Source organism: Poromitra crassiceps (assembly GCF_964638095.1).
Source record: "Poromitra crassiceps genome assembly, chromosome: 13".
Classification (NCBI taxonomy): Eukaryota; Metazoa; Chordata; class Actinopteri; order Beryciformes; family Melamphaidae; genus Poromitra; species Poromitra crassiceps.
In genome coordinates this window covers 16,180,819-16,198,318 of record NC_139644.1, presented here as the reverse complement: position 1 = coordinate 16,198,318, position 17,500 = coordinate 16,180,819, and the positions used below count along the sequence as shown (strand labels likewise).

The 17,500-nt window shown below is 42.2% G+C and overlaps 1 protein-coding gene across 1 annotated transcript in view; it reads left to right on the top strand.

The window, feature by feature from the left end:
• Positions 1-4,755: 4,755 nt before the first annotated feature.
• Positions 4,756-17,500, top strand: part of bahcc1a (BAH domain and coiled-coil containing 1a) — a gene marked incomplete at its 5' end in the record, with an annotated part of 84,152 nt that continues 71,407 nt past the window's right edge. The window contains one exon of the mRNA XM_083649401.1: positions 4,756-4,931. Within this exon, the coding sequence (XP_083505527.1) occupies positions 4,756-4,931 (176 nt within the window). The remainder of the gene's footprint in view (positions 4,932-17,500) is intronic.

Below are 17,500 nucleotides of genomic sequence, written 5' to 3'. Positions count from 1 at the left end.
CAACGTGCCAACCAATCAAAACCTTGTATTCAGTGGGATTCATTTGTAAACATTTAGCATAATGTAATAACCTAAGTCCATAGTAATAACATGGGCGAAAATATTGGAATGATTGTCTTGTCTCAATGATTCAATGTCTGTTTTCATGAAATTGGCTTTGAAACTATTGGCCTGAAAAAGCCCCCTTTGGCCGTAAAGAATTAGTGGACAAAATATAGGCACAGGGATAGCACAGTGCTAGCATAGCATAGTGTTTGATGTGCATAAATTGCATGATTTGTAAGGACAATTGAATGTATCTTCATATTTCATTATAACTTAAAAAAAATACATTGCAAGTGTGTCTCCGGTGACAGCTGGCAGCTATATTTATGTGTAAGGAGCAGAGATATTTCAGATCTTATGATGCATTGCATAACTTTTACAGTATATTTGGAAAACTGCAGCAGATAAATTGGTAATTGCATTTTGCAAGAATATTGAATGTTAGTGTTTTCACTTAATTATAAAGTAGCCTAAAATGAATGAATGAATAAATATATATATATATATATATATATATATATATATATATATATATATATATATATATATATATATATATATATATATATATATATGCATATATCAGTAAGTAGGCTAATAGCAATAAAGTTCCTGGAAATTATATGCAGGAATCGTTTGTATTGTAACTGAAAGAAAACCCAAACTCAGATTTAATTTGCATAATATAATTCACCTTGTTAAGATGGTATGTTTATGATTGAATCACATTAGGCTGCACATCATACTGGCCTGTATAGGAGCCTATGTTTATAGTAATGTAGAAAAGCACAAATTCAATTTCCTTGTATATGCAAAGATACCTTGTACAAATAAAGAATTATTCTATTCTATTCTATTCTAAAATATGCTTTTAATGTAAAGCATACCACCCCCTTTCCTGATGACCACCGACTAGAGGTCATGGTTCACCCACCTTTTAATTTCCCATGCATCCCTGCATGTCTGGCCTGTGTGCAACTAGGCTCCACCATAGGGCTACACTGAGCTCTATTGTGCAGGCTGAGGGCTATTCTGTGCTTTAAATCTGGCGCCCTCCACTGTGTTTAGCATTGCCAGTCACTACACCATTGGCTTATGATGCCGGCCAATCAGAGCCTCTCGTATCCCCGGGCGGGCGGCACGAGCTCGTTAACATGCAGGTATCCGACCAATGGGAGAGCGTGTTTACCCTGCCCGAGACGCGAGGCACGCAGTTGCACAGGGAGAGAGAGAACCGCTGTTCTCTGCTCCGAGCCTCGATCAGCCAGGCTACAAGCCCCAATCCCACTGCTTTCACGACTCACCCAGCAGGCTAGCCTATGCACAGCCTCCAATGGAAATACTATAGGATTTAACTCTAGCCACATGTTTGATTTTATTTTTTATTTTTTATAAATGGGCGTCGCACTTGGCCTTGCACCTTGCCTCTCTTTATTTTGTGATTTTATAATTTATTGTTATGCAAGGATTTAACATACCAGTAAGTAGTAATTTTATATACTTGATTCTTTGTTGAATAAAATATTTGTATAGGCGTACCTCCTCTTTCCGTAATGACAGAAGCTGCATTTATTCCAATTATTGCTGGCTGTGGCTGTTTATCGTTTCCAAAATAAACCAGGATAGCCTCTTTAAATGACACATTTCAATGCTCAAGGCTATAGAGCTGAGTTAAAATCAGGCAGAAAATAATATAATAGCATAATAATTATTATAATTATAGGCTAAATATGATTGTTATTATTTATTATAGTCTGATAATATTTCCATTACACAGTGAAGATACCTATAGGAGCATTTGGAGATGATATGGAGTGATCGACGACTGATTTGCGATGAGCTATTTTATTTTAAAATTCCAATTTTAGTACGTGTGCCTTTTTCTTATTTATTTTTGTTTCTTTTTTTATTGTCCATGAGTTTAATAATTAGGCTACACTTGATATTTTGTTATTTTTTTTGTTTTGTTAGCTTGGTGTGTCTCAGGCTATGGGCCTATACTAATACGCTCTACACGGGGAATTTGCATAGGGAGTAGGCTAGGGAGGCATGTTTACAGTCGTCCCAGCCGTGGTGCACTCCCGGCCGGCTAGCTTTGTCATGGAGGGGCGCCTCTCTCGCAGCACGATCTGAGCTATAAAACATAATTTGATTTATTGTCTGCGTTTCTGCATTTGACCGGATTCTGCAAATGAAATTGGTCGTAATCCGATGCAATTGAATTAGGGGCGTCGATCATTTGAACAATTTAAAAAATATAAACGTATTCGTGGAGGGAATTCGCACGTTTAAACGGCAGCATTTAAAGACAAATCGTGGACACAGGCTGCTGCAGTCAAATTTCTATGAATACATTTGGAGAATCTTTAAAGCAATATCGCTTGAATCATGTCGTAAACGCCGTTGGATAGTTTTATTCTAAGGCTGTGAGTGGACATATAGAGAGAGAGGGGGCTGAATCCAGCATGGCGAAGGGAAGGTAATGGCTGACTGCAGAGCACTTTCTCAGTATGGAGACAAAGGCAGTCCTCCTGACGGGCGGCCATTCACCTTGGATCTCTTGGCTATGTGAGGATCCATCTGGAACAGTTCTTTAACCTTTTCCACGTCAATGACCCTCACACACACACATCAGGCCACGGAGCACGAATTGATAAGATTTGGTCCCAGGTTCCTATGGGGAGGATTTTATTGATGTTGATTTATTGAATTGACGTCCACTGTAGCTACGAGGGGAGATAGTGCATGGTGCAAGTGAAATATTATTATAGAATACTCTCTTTAAAAAATATATATTGTCTAATTGGGATAATTTCTCTTGAATTAAATTATGGTGGAATTACCCTCGTCTTGGGGACCCCCTGGAACCCTAGAGAAATCCTGTAGGGGTCCCCGGACCCTACTTTGAGAACCACTTGTCTATAATATCAAAACCAGACGTAGGCTATATCCTACTGTGTTGGGGAAGTTCAGCCATGCCTAATTGTTTTTCTTTTCTTTTTACAACTATATGGATTTAAGTTCCCTATACTGTTACTCAGCTTAATTTATGTAATTACTATGTAATTACTCACACTCATCATTGAGGCACCAAAATGGAGCTGTCACGATTTGAGAATCAGTATGTGAAGACAAAAGCATGAATCTTTATAATAAAATACTATATTTTTGTGCAAATACCCCCCTCCCCCATCTCGACTATTTTTTGTGGCATTGCAAAGGATGTAGCTTAATATCGCATTTACTACTCTATTTGATTACCTGACCTGAAATGGGTCAAGGCAGATGAAGACAGTGAGAGTGCAGTTATTCACACGCGCGCACACACACACACACACACACACACACACACACACACACACACACGCACGCACACACACACACACACACACACACACACACACACACACACACACACACACACACACACACACACACACACACACACACACACACACACACACGAGAGAGAGACCATCTTGTCCATGAGCTGAGCTGATGCATCTCAGTTAGGAGAGGCATTCTAATGGTATTTTTATTTTAAAGATTAGGTCCTCTGCGTTATGATTTGTGGCGAAACTGACGTTTATGAGCTGCCAGCTTCCTTGCGCCTATATAGTCCGCGAACCGGTCGATGCATGTTGATGCAATTTTCAAATGCCAGTTTTATTATAGTGAAACAGGGTTATTTTGTAGTTTGTAGATGGTGCAAAAACGCCGTGCCATGGTAATAACAATCACGTGAATTCGGAAAGAAGATATCATTGTTATGCCGTGAAAAGAGTCCAAGGTGTAATGATACTCTCATCCAGGACCCGAATGGAGGCACCTTCCAACAGAAAAACGCCTGTCTCAGCCCGAGACAATAGAGCAGGAGATAGGCAGTTCACCTTGAGATGTAGGCTGAGTAGGCTACCACAATTTGAACCCACCCTAAATGTTTCGGTGTAAATAGGCCAACACACTTTCTCCTCGAAGTGACCATGGCTTTAGTTTGTTGTATCAATATGATTTCACAAAATAGAGTAGGCCTACATGTTAAATATCCTATCGTGGTTTTGCACAAGGCTGACAACTGACAACTGCTGACGTGGTAGATCTATTGATTTGATAAAATATGATGTGATAAATAAATAAAAGATGGGAAATTGCCCAAGATGTGCACATCTGACCATGACCTGTCTATCTTTGGAATATGAGGGACTGTTCTCCCAAAGATGCATATTAGGGCCATATCCCACGTTCTTCAACTCAGCCTTGCTCAGTGGGGGTTTTAAAGCATTGCTGGCCGTTTCCATCAGCGTATAATGTGCGAGGACCTAGCATCAGTTTTAGGTCGCAGAAAACGGTGGTTGCAGCCTACATGCAAAATAAACCTGGATCTGATAGCCTAGCAAGATATGCAATATTACAAGACCCATTGGGCCATGAAGGACTAATGATTTGCTTTCCCTTGTAGGCTATTTGTAGCGCTGTAATCTATACTATCTCACTGCATTTACCGGACTATTCATTTTGTCTTGATAATGCCAATTGCTCTGATTTTCTTCCTTCACAGAAAAGATGATTGGGGGCTACGTTTTGGGCTGGAGAAGCCTGCGATCGACTAAATGCAATACATAGACCTACAGGAAAGGATTATTATATGGGTTGCATTTGATTTTCCTGGCCTGCCCTATCCGGATTTCGGATTATTCGACATTCTTCGGGATGGAAGGACGGGATTTTGCTGCTCCGGCGCACCTCCTTTCGGAGCGGGGCGCCTTGGTGCACCGAGCCGCCTCTCGGATCGCTCCCTCCGGCCACAGCTCTGTACAGCATGCCGGTCACTTCCCGCCGGGGAAATACTACCCCTCGCACATACCAATGGCTCCCCACTCAGGTCAGTCATACATCTATGGGTTTCTATCACACAGAATGTACTGAAATGTATAGTTTGTTCCCAGAACGGCAATGTTTCTGTTATGCTGATGGCTGCTGTTTCAATTGCTCTTGTCATAATGTTGCGCCATTGCGAGCATGTGCATTTATCAGCGTGAATGGTGCAGCACAAATAAAATAGCTGCTGGGTTTTGGCCAGTTTAATTCAAATGTCAAATCATAAAACAGAATTTGATTTAGGAGATTGTGGAATTTAATTAAACGGAATCATCAACATTTATAGCCTCAAGATCCCAAAGATAATAATGATCTCTTAATTGCATATTTGATAAGTCAGGTAAATGCCATGGTATTTTTTAAATGGCATTTGGATTCTATTGTAATTTGTCATGGTTTGCGCTGTGTTAAAAGCAAGTTGTAGGCTGCAATGGCTCTGGTGCTGAATCTGAAATGAGGTTTGTCACTTCATGTCACATTCATGAGTGTCATGCTGTTATATCACCTGGCCAAAACCCTGGGCCACTCTGAGCCGTGTGCAAGCGAAGGGAGGCTATAGGGCCTGGATGGACTGGCCGGGGTTATGGAGGCGGATAGGAAGAGAAGAGCTGTTGGCTTGTGTGAAATACCAGAAAATCCTCTTTCTATATCGGGCATCGAAGTGTCGGGGTGCAAATGTGTTCACAGTGCATGCATCAGGTTTAACAAGTGACCTGGTATCTTGTGTACCTCCATGCAAATTGTGCACGTTTACAAACATGAATGCACACATTCACTATAGGCTATACTGGTTGTGTCTCTGTCGACATTGGCCAGTCAAATTCTCAACTCAACATGCAAACTGCTGAAAAGAAGGCTAATCCATAATATCTACAATGACTGAATTGTTTGGGACTAAATTGGCTGCCACATTTAGAACAAGAGTGTTCTAAACGAGGGGTTGCATTAACGACATATTGATTGTATCAATTATTTGTGTTTGCCTAATTTATTCTCCAAATATAAATAGTAATCAGAGTTTCCTGTTCAGCACACAACAGGCGTGTTTGTCAGCTGGGTCATTTGACTCTTCAAAAATAATTTTTAACCCTTCACTATATAGTATACATTATCTACATATATATATATATATATATATATATATATATATATATATATATATATATATATATATATATATATATATATATATATATAATGATTATACATATTTATTTATTTTCCATGGGGTCAGTTATTGGTGTGTATTGTAATGAGCCTATACCTTGCTGAATTGACCTCTAAACTCTAGTATTTCTAATTTATTTATTTATTTATCAAATTATTCAATTCATCTGATCTGCTGCAGGAGGTTTGGTATAGACACGTTTTGGTAAGGCACAATCAAAACATTTTGGGAACTTCTGATAGACTATTAGTATTTTAATTCTTAGACCAGAAACTGGCAAAGCTATGCCAAATATGAGGTATAATTAGTAATTCAGGATAAGTCATGGCCACTTTTCATCATTCATATGTCACCATTCATGTTTGCTTCTGGCAACACTTGGGCGTGCATATGCCCACACACACACACACACACACACACACACACACACACACACACACGCACACACTCTCTCTCTCTCTCTTTCTCACACACATACACGTATCACACACACACACTCCCTCTCTCTCTCTCCCTCTCTCTCTCTCTCACACACACACACACACACACACACAATGCCTGCGTACATATTTTGTCTCGTGTTTTGTTGGGAGCTTGAAGGCTAAAGCTGCTACAGCCAGGGTGCAGGTGCCTTCCTAAGCAGACATGGCATTAGACTTTGTGTGCGCTGTGCTGCTGCTGCCTACACCAACACAGACCTCCACATGTCAGCACTGTTCAATGAGCTGCACAGGTGCTTTATTGTTCTCACATGGGTGTGACTGCGTCTATGATTTGGAAAAAGAGTTTAAGATTTTACATTACGGTTTCGCTGAATTAACATGAGGAATACATTCTAAATCCACCTGTCTGCTTTAGAATTGTTTTGTTGTCACGTTCTGTTGATGTGCGATTGATGATTTATCATTTTAATAATGTTTCTAAATGTCAAGCATGTCACAATGCAAATCGGTGGATTAGACTTGAAGCATAATCCATGAGTACTCAAAGAAATGGCATTATACTTTTAAAATGGCGATATTAGCCTATCAACTGTGTGTAAATGAATAGTGAATTTGACTTTAAGGGGGCGGGAAGGTATATATCTGAACAAAATTAAGGTCGGAATTGTATCTTTATTTCAACATTTTCAAAGTTGATTCTATTTTATATTTCAAATGTGTGTGTGTGTGTGGGGGGGGGGGGGGGGGGGGGGCAGACGAAACAAAGCAATGTTCCTTGAGAATTATTTATTTCCAACAATGTTCATTGTTCATTAAGTCGCTGTTGGAGATTTGGGTTTTTCAGTCAGTTTGCTTTCTGTTAAAGCTAAACCGATACTGGCCAGACATGCCAGAAGCCGGATTGGTCAAATGCTCTTAGGCTGTCTGACCAAACCGGTCCCCAACTGTTGTTAGTCTCGACAGGGCAGATCATTAGTGTCCCTTCAAACTGTCCTGTGTGCTAGCAACATTAGCACCACTGAGCATGTGTTGTTCGCTGAGTGTGTTGAATCGCTTCAGTTTCTCTACACTTTCCCCCTGGGGACTAACTTGCACACTGGTTCACATGAATACTTTACAAAGAACCATGAATATTTCAGGGTTGATGTAAAAATGCATTGAGAGGCAGCTTTGTGATGTGGCTCCTTGGAAGGGCTCCTCTGACTTTGCAGAGGTATTTATTGTGAGCGCTCCCTTCACCCTTGGTGCTGAAAACAGCGACGGCTGTTGCAACACCCTCCCTTTGGCATTGCTGCTTGCCGGGGTTACAAAATTTCAACATATTTTCGTGAGGAAATCTCCTTTCTTTCTCTCTTTCGCGCAGACTGCCGAGTTTGCTTGAAATCGGGCTTCGACAGATGGAGGCCTCGGTCTACAAGCCTACTGAAGCATACATGTTATGTAGCGCCGCCAGAGATTCTGTCCGTGTGCATTTGCCTCTGTCCATCTTCACCTACTCTATACGAGCCAGCCGCTTGTAATGCATGTCAGGTGGTCGATTTATAGTGTGAACTTGCACCGTGCTCTGGGAACGTGACATTGGAGCAACTTCTCTCTCTCTCTCCGTGTAGCCTATACTACTCACTCTGACACAACCAGACAGACACAGACATGTAAACTGCATCTAATGCAGTTTAATTCAGCCAGTTCATTTACAAGGACGTTGAAGTCGTAATTGTATCTTCTGCTGGCTCCGGTGCCGAGCTTGGTGGTGGAGACAGGCTTGCCCCGGCGCTTGGCTGTCAGGCCCCGGGATTCAGAGACGTTTGATAGTGTGGGACGCAGGCAGGCAGACACAGTGGAGCTGTCTTTTACGGCTGCAGGCTCATCTTTCAGCCATATTGTCCTGATCACCCGGGCTGTGGTCGAGGTGTGGCCGTGCTAAAACAGCGGGGGCGGGGGTGGGGGTGGGGTGGGGGGGTGGGCCGTCCGGGGCTGAGGTCTGAGCTCTAAACACCCCGTGTAATCAAAGGTCATATTCATGTCACCTTAGCTCACTCGCCCGTCCCCCCCTCCCCCCCCCCCCCCCCCCCCCACTTCCTCTCCATATCTCCTCGGTCTCCTCGTCCTGCACGAGCCGTCCTCTCTCTGCTTCTCGCGCTCTTTTCTTTGCGGCAGGAAGAGCCTCTATAGTGTCTGGGAAGCGGTGGTCTTCCTCCCCTGCCCCCGGGGGCCATTGTTGCAGACCCCAGCTTTGTGTGTGTTTTACAGCTGCTGTTAAAAGATAAAAAACAGTCCCCCCTCCACCCCCTTTATTGTTTTCTGCTAGGATGTCCCTGTCATTCCCTGGGTTTTTATGTCCTCGCTGGATATCCGAGCAGCTACCCCCCCCTTCAAAGGTTAGCTCTCTGCTGTCTGCCTTCTCCCCAGAGTTCTTCCTCTTCTGTTTTTTTTCCAAAGGGGAATAAATAACTTTACTGTGACTTTTATTGAACGCCTCATTGCTGGAATATCCCATGGGCCTGTGGTTGGTGGGAAGACGCTTCAAAGGCAAACACAGGTGTTCGGTGGTGTGAGTGAGGAGATGTTACCACCGACGTCTTTAAAAAGAATCAAGCTCATGTGAGTGGGTGAAGGTTGTGTTGTTGTGGGGAAGGGAGGCTTCTTCTTCTTGGCCTTGTAACTCTTGTGTTGTTGTTCGTGCCCTGCTCTCCCTCCCCCCCCCCCATCCTCGTTGACCCAGACAAGAGTCTGCTGCACCTCACTGTCATTATTTAGCAGCACCTAGCCCTTCTGAAAGCCTGTGCCAGTTCTCTCTCTAAATCAGTGGCAATCTTTGGATTTGGCGAGGATCGAGCCAAACGTTACCTTTGAGGTCTGAGCAAAAAAAAAGGGAAAACGGACATCTTAAATAACCCACACGTAACCCGTTTTAAATATGACATTAAAAAGAGACTTGTTTCTGGGAGCCACAGTGGTGGAAGTGCAGTGACAGAACGTGGGTCTTCGGCCAAGTTCCATTTGGCCCGGGCTGGACGTGTCCCCCCCTCCCCCCTCTCTCGCCCTGCGAAACAGAGAGAGCGAGAGCCTCAGCCTGTACTTCGACTTGTTTGTAGATTGTTGTGAGATGACGTGCTTCAGTCATGATGTCACAGGAGTCTCCCTGAATAGTGTGTGTGTGTGTTGTTTGGCATCCTACACCTGGCTGAAATAGCACCTGGCTGGATGCTGCGCAGCCATCTGTCACCTTCTCCCAACACTACACTGGAAACCCAAATGACTTGCTATGTGCATAACACTACACTGGAAACCCAAATGACTTGCTATGTATGTGCATAACACTACACTGGAAACCCAAATGACTTGCTATGTGCATAACACTACGCTGGAAACCCAAATGACTTGCTATGTGCATAACACTACACTGGAAACCCAAATGACTTGCTATGTGCATAACACTACACTGGAAACCCAAATGACTTGCTATGTGCATAACACTACACTGGAAACCCAAATGACTTGCTATGTGCATAACACTACACTGGAAACCCAAATGACTTGCTATATGCATAACACTACACTGGAAACCCAAATGACTTGCTATGTGCATAACACTACACTGGAAACCCAAATTACTTGCTATGTATGTGCATAACACTACACTGGAAACCCAAATGACTTGCTATGTGCATAACACTACACTGGAAACCCAAATGACTTGCTATGTGCATAACACTACGCTGGAAACCCAAATGACTTGCTATGTGCATAACACTACACTGGAAACCCAAATGACTTGCTATGTGCATAACACTACACTGGAAACCCAAATGACTTGCTATGTGTATAACACTACACTGGAAACCCAAATGACTTGCTATGTGTATAACACTACACTGGAAACCCAAATGACTTGCTATGTGTATAACACTACACTGGAAACCCAAATGACTTGCTATGTGTATAACACTACACTGGAAACCCAAATGACTTGCTATGTGTATAACACTACACTGGAAACCCAAATGACTTGCTATGTGCATAACACTACACTGGAAACCCAAATGACTTGCTATGTGTATAACACTACACTGGAAACCCAAATGACTTGCTATGTGTATAACACTACACTGGAAACCCAAATGACTTGCTATGTGCATAACACTACGCTGGAAACCCAAATGACTTGCTATGTGCATAACACTACACTGGAAACCCAAATGACTTGCTATGTGCATAACACTACACTGGAAACCCAAATGACTTGCTATGTGTATAACACTACACTGGAAACACAAATGACTTGCTATGTGCATAACACTACACTGGAAACACAAATGACTTGCTATGTGTATAACACTACACTGGAAACCCAAATGACTTGCTATGTATGTGCATAACACTACACTGGAAACCCAAATGACTTGCTATGTGTATAACACTACACTGGAAACCCAAATGACTTGCTATGTGCATAACACTACACTGGAAACACAAATGACTTGCTATGTGCATAACACTACACTGGAAACCCAAATGACTTGCTATGTATGTGCATAACACTACACTGGAAACCCAAATAACTTGCTATGTGTATAACACTACACTGGAAACCCAAATGACTTGCTATGTATGTGCATAACACTACACTGGAAACCCAAATGACTTGCTATGTGCATAACACTATGCTGGAAACCCAAATGACTTGCTATGTGCATAACACTACACTGGAAACCCAAATGACTTGCTATGTATGTGTATAACACTACGCTGGAAACCCAAATGACTTGCTACTATGTGCATAACACTACACTGGAAACCCAAATGACTTGCTATGTATGTGCATAACACTACACTGGAAACCCAAATGACTTGCTACTATGTGCATAACACTACACTGGAAACCCAAATGACTTGCTATGTGCATAACACTACACTGGAAACCCAAATGACTTGCTATGTATGTGTATAACACTACACTGGAAACCCAAATGACTTGCTATGTGTATAACACTACACTGGAAACCCAAATGACTTGCTATGTGTATAACACTACACTGGAAACCCAAATGACTTGCTATGTATGTGCATAACACTACACTGGAAACCCAAATGACTTGCTATGTGCATAACACTATGCTGGAAACCCAAATGACTTGCTATGTGCATAACACTACACTGGAAACCCAAATGACTTGCTATGTATGTGTATAACACTACACTGGAAACCCAAATGACTTGCTATGTATGTGTATAACACTACACTGGAAACCCAAATGACTTGCTATGTATGTGTATAACACTACACTGGAAACCCAAATGACTTGCTATGTGTATAACACTACACTGGAAACCCAAATGACTTGCTATGTGTATAACACTACACTGGAAACCCAAATGACTTGCTATGTGTATAACACTACACTGGAAACCCAAATGACTTGCTATGTGTATAACACTACACTGGAAACCCAAATGACTTGCTATGTGCATAACACTACACTGGAAACCCAAATGACTTGCTATGTGTATAACACTACACTGGAAACCCAAATGACTTGCTATGTGTATAACACTACACTGGAAACCCAAATGACTTGCTATGTGCATAACACTACGCTGGAAACCCAAATGACTTGCTATGTGCATAACACTACACTGGAAACCCAAATGACTTGCTATGTGCATAACACTACACTGGAAACCCAAATGACTTGCTATGTGTATAACACTACACTGGAAACACAAATGACTTGCTATGTGCATAACACTACACTGGAAACACAAATGACTTGCTATGTGTATAACACTACACTGGAAACCCAAATGACTTGCTATGTATGTGCATAACACTACACTGGAAACCCAAATGACTTGCTATGTGTATAACACTACACTGGAAACCCAAATGACTTGCTATGTGCATAACACTACACTGGAAACACAAATGACTTGCTATGTGCATAACACTACACTGGAAACCCAAATGACTTGCTATGTATGTGCATAACACTACACTGGAAACCCAAATGACTTGCTATGTGTATAACACTACACTGGAAACCCAAATGACTTGCTATGTATGTGCATAACACTACACTGGAAACCCAAATGACTTGCTATGTGCATAACACTATGCTGGAAACCCAAATGACTTGCTATGTGCATAACACTACACTGGAAACCCAAATGACTTGCTATGTATGTGTATAACACTACGCTGGAAACCCAAATGACTTGCTACTATGTGCATAACACTACACTGGAAACCCAAATGACTTGCTATGTATGTGCATAACACTACACTGGAAACCCAAATGACTTGCTACTATGTGCATAACACTACACTGGAAACCCAAATGACTTGCTATGTGCATAACACTACACTGGAAACCCAAATGACTTGCTATGTATGTGTATAACACTACACTGGAAACCCAAATGACTTGCTATGTGTATAACACTACACTGGAAACCCAAATGACTTGCTATGTGTATAACACTACACTGGAAACCCAAATGACTTGCTATGTATGTGCATAACACTACACTGGAAACCCAAATGACTTGCTATGTGCATAACACTATGCTGGAAACCCAAATGACTTGCTATGTGCATAACACTACACTGGAAACCCAAATGACTTGCTATGTATGTGTATAACACTACACTGGAAACCCAAATGACTTGCTATGTATGTGTATAACACTACACTGGAAACCCAAATGACTTGCTATGTATGTGTATAACACTACACTGGAAACCCAAATGACTTGCTATGTATGTGTATAACACTACACTGGAAACCCAAATGACTTGCTATGTATGTGTATAACACTACACTGGAAACCCAAATGACTTGCTATGTATGTGCATAACACTACACTGGAAACCCAAATGACTTGCTATGTGCATAACACTATGCTGGAAACCCAAATGACTTGCTATGTGCATAACACTACACTGGAAACCCAAATGACTTGCTATGTGCATAACACTATGCTGGAAACCCAAATGACTTGCTATGTGTATAACACTACACTGGAAACCCAAATGACTTGCTATGTATGTGTATAACACTACACTGGAAAACCAAATGACTTGCTATGTGCATAACACTACACTGGAAACCCAAATGACTTGCTATATGCATAACAATACACTGGAAACCCAAATGACTTGCTATGTGCATAACTACACTGGAAACCCAAATGACTTGCTATGTGCATAACACTACGCTGGAAACCCAAATGACTTGCTATGTATGTGCATAACACTACACTGGAAACCCAAATGACTTGCTATGTGCATAACACTACGCTGGAAACCCAAATGACTTGCTATGTATGTGCATAACACTACACTGGAAACCCAAATGACTTGCTATGTGCATAACACTACGCTGGAAACCCAAATGACTTGCTATGTGCATAACACTACACTGGAAACCCAAATGACTTGCTATGTGCATAACACTACACTGGAAACCCAAATGACTTGCTATGTGCATAACACTACACTGGAAACCCAAATGACTTGCTATATGCATAACACTACACTGGAAACCCAAATGACTTGCTATGTGCATAACACTACGCTGGAAACCCAAATTACTTGCTATATGCATAACACTACACTGGAAACCCAAATGACTTGCTATGTGCATAACACTACACTGGAAACCCAAATTACTTGCTATGTATGTGCATAACACTACACTGGAAACCCAAATGACTTGCTATGTGCATAACACTACACTGGAAACCCAAATTACTTGCTATGTGCATAACACTACACTGGAAACCCAAATTACTTGCTATGTATGTGCATAACACTACGGTGGAAACCCAAATGACTTGCTATGTGCATAACACTACGCTGGAAACCCAAATGACTTGCTATGTGCATAACACTACACTGGAAACCCAAATGACTTGCTATGTGCATAACACTACACTGGAAACCCAAATGACTTGCTATGTGCATAACACTACGCTGGAAACCCAAATTACTTGCTATATGCATAACACTACACTGGAAACCCAAATGACTTGCTATGTGCATAACACTACACTGGAAACCCAAATTACTTGCTATGTATGTGCATAACACTACACTGGAAACCCAAATGACTTGCTATGTGCATAACACTACACTGGAAACCCAAATTACTTGCTATGTGCATAACACTACGCTGGAAACCCAAATTACTTGCTATGTATGTGCATAACACTACGGTGGAAACCCAAATGACTTGCTATGTGCATAACACTACGCTGGAAACCCAAATGACTTGCTATGTGCATAACACTACACTGGAAACCCAAATGACTTGCTATGTGCATAACACTACGCTGGAAACCCAAATGACTATGGATAAGCACCTGCTATCACCATAGAGGCACAGGAGATGGTCATTCCCTGTGTGTAACCATACCTTGGGTGGATTCAGAGAGACTGGCATCCCTATCATTAAAGACTCTGGCAAGCCCTAGACTTTCCCTGCATATTTAGTGTCACTATTGTGTTATTACACCAGGCGTCCAATAACCAGTCATCACAAATAACTAATAGCACCTGGAATGTATTACACCTGGGACAGGTAACTGAAGTGACTGCTTTGATGTGAGAGAAATAATTTGGCGAATCCTGTTACTTTGCCATTCTTTGTACGAAGTTTGGCTCATCAGCAAATCTGCCCACAGCAGAGTAGGGGTGTAAGTTAACAATCCGCGTTTCGTATTGAACTGCTTAGGCTTTAGGTTTAAAGGAGAATTTTGTTTTTTTTTAACCTGGACCCATCTCCTGGCAATAATTATGATTTGGCCACTCACCCAGCGATGTCCGCGGCGTTTCTGGCCGTCCTAGCGTTGTTTTGAGATCAATAGCGTCCAAGTCAGTTGTAAAATGGAGCTGATTTGGGGCCAAGTGTGAGCCTGTCTTTCCTGCATCTAAATAGCTATTTCTATTCCCGTTTTCGCCACATATCGTAATAATGTGATCCCTCAACATCCACCAGAGTGATATTTCGCCCCAGGCCATTTCCTGGAGTCTCCCAGGGATCAAATTGCCTCAAACGTGATCTCGGTCACCAAGTCTCGTAAAGTCCCGCGATACTTTCCTGCCGACTGGCCAACTACGCGTGATTTCTAACCCCACATAGGATAAGCAATAACCACGCCCTGTGGCGCCGGGATTGGCCAGGAGCATTGAAGTTTGGGACTAAAGCACCTGGGGTTTTTCATCTTTTAAAATAAAGATGTTTAAAAAACTATTGCTTGTTACATTTTCAGTGCTGTACCTTTTCTCTGGGTAAGAATTGAGCTTGAAATTAACGATATGATACATTATATTATATGAGCTATGAACGTGAACACAATACCGTTTATATTATTGCATGTTTTTGTAGATTGTGTACATTGTGTAGATTACAATTAGTATGCTTATTATTATTATTTCTATGCTAAGGAAGGTAGGCGACCATAATTCATTTCAATGTCCGCTCTCAATGTCCGCTCTCGAAATCGCTGTCCGTTCTCAAGAGCTATTCAGTTGGTTCATGAAATCGCTGGGCTGCGTGCCCTCCAATGCTGCTCCTGGCCAATCCCGGCGCCACAGGGCGTGGTTATTGCTTATCCTATGTGGGGTTAGAAATCACGCGCCAACTACAGGTAGGACGCTTTGCGGTGGTGGTTTTAGCGTAACCTATGTGGGGTTTGGCGTAACCTATGTGGGATTCGAAATAAGAAGGTTATGCCAAACCCCACATAGGTTACGCTAAAACCACCACCGCAAAGCGTCCTACCTGTAGTTGGCCAGTCGGCAGGAAAGTATCGCGGGACTTTACGAGACTTGGTGACCGAGATCACGTTTGAAGCAATTTGATCCCTGGGAGACTCCAGGAAATGGCCTGGGGCGAAATATCACTCTGGTGGATGTTGAGGGATCACATTACGACGATATGTGGCGAAAACGGGAATAAAAATAGCTATTTAGATGCAGGAAAGACAGGCTCACACTTGGCCCCAAAAATCAGCTCCATTTTACAACTGACTTGGACGCTATTGATCTCAAAACAACGCTAGGACGGCCAGAAACGCCGCGGACATCGCTGGGTGAGTGGCCAAATCATAATTATTGCCAGGAGATGGGTCCAGGTTAAAAAAAAACGAAATTCTCCTTTAATACACATTGCAAACCGTACAAATCTTTCACTGCTGCAAGTCTTCTACAAGGATATCATGCTCAACTAAAACGGAGACAAAAAAGACGGAAGGTTTTAAACAACATTGTCGTAAATTGAATAAATAAATGTAAATAAATAAATTTGGCTTTGCACTAGCGTTTTGGCTAGAGAGTAGCCATGCTGCCTCAGAGACAGCGCTCTTCAAACACACCGCCACCCACCCTACACCGTGTGGCGCTGTGCCATGGAGCCTTGGCCTGGAGCACGGGGCGGGTACACAGGACAAACACAAAGGGGACCCACGGGTGAGAGCGGCAGGCAGGGTAATACCTTCCTGTATCGGATTTCAGGGCATTGCATTTCAAAACCTTGCCGGCTATTTTTACACCCGACACGAGGAAGTGAGAAGGTGCATTAAGAATCCAAAACGCCTCTGAATGTCTTTTCTTCACGTCCCATGAAGAACGGAAAAAAAAAAAAAAAAATGACAAAAATAGCTGGATAGATATTATATTGTGGTGAGATTGAACACACCGATAGATTTGTCCAAAGTCAACAATTGCTGTTTTGTGTGTCATGTCTGTCTTGCTCTCTCTCTCTCTCTCTCTCTCTCTCTCTCTCTCTCTGTCTCCCTTCCCCCTGCCGCCCCCCCCCCCCCTCCCTCTCGCAGTAGGCTATCAGGCTGCCTCTCATCAGGCAGCCCCAGGCCCACCTCAGCGCATGGCCGCATTGCATGTGACAGCTGTTAGACATTATTAACGGCTCAAGCAGAAAATCCAGATTACTTGTTTTTTTTTATT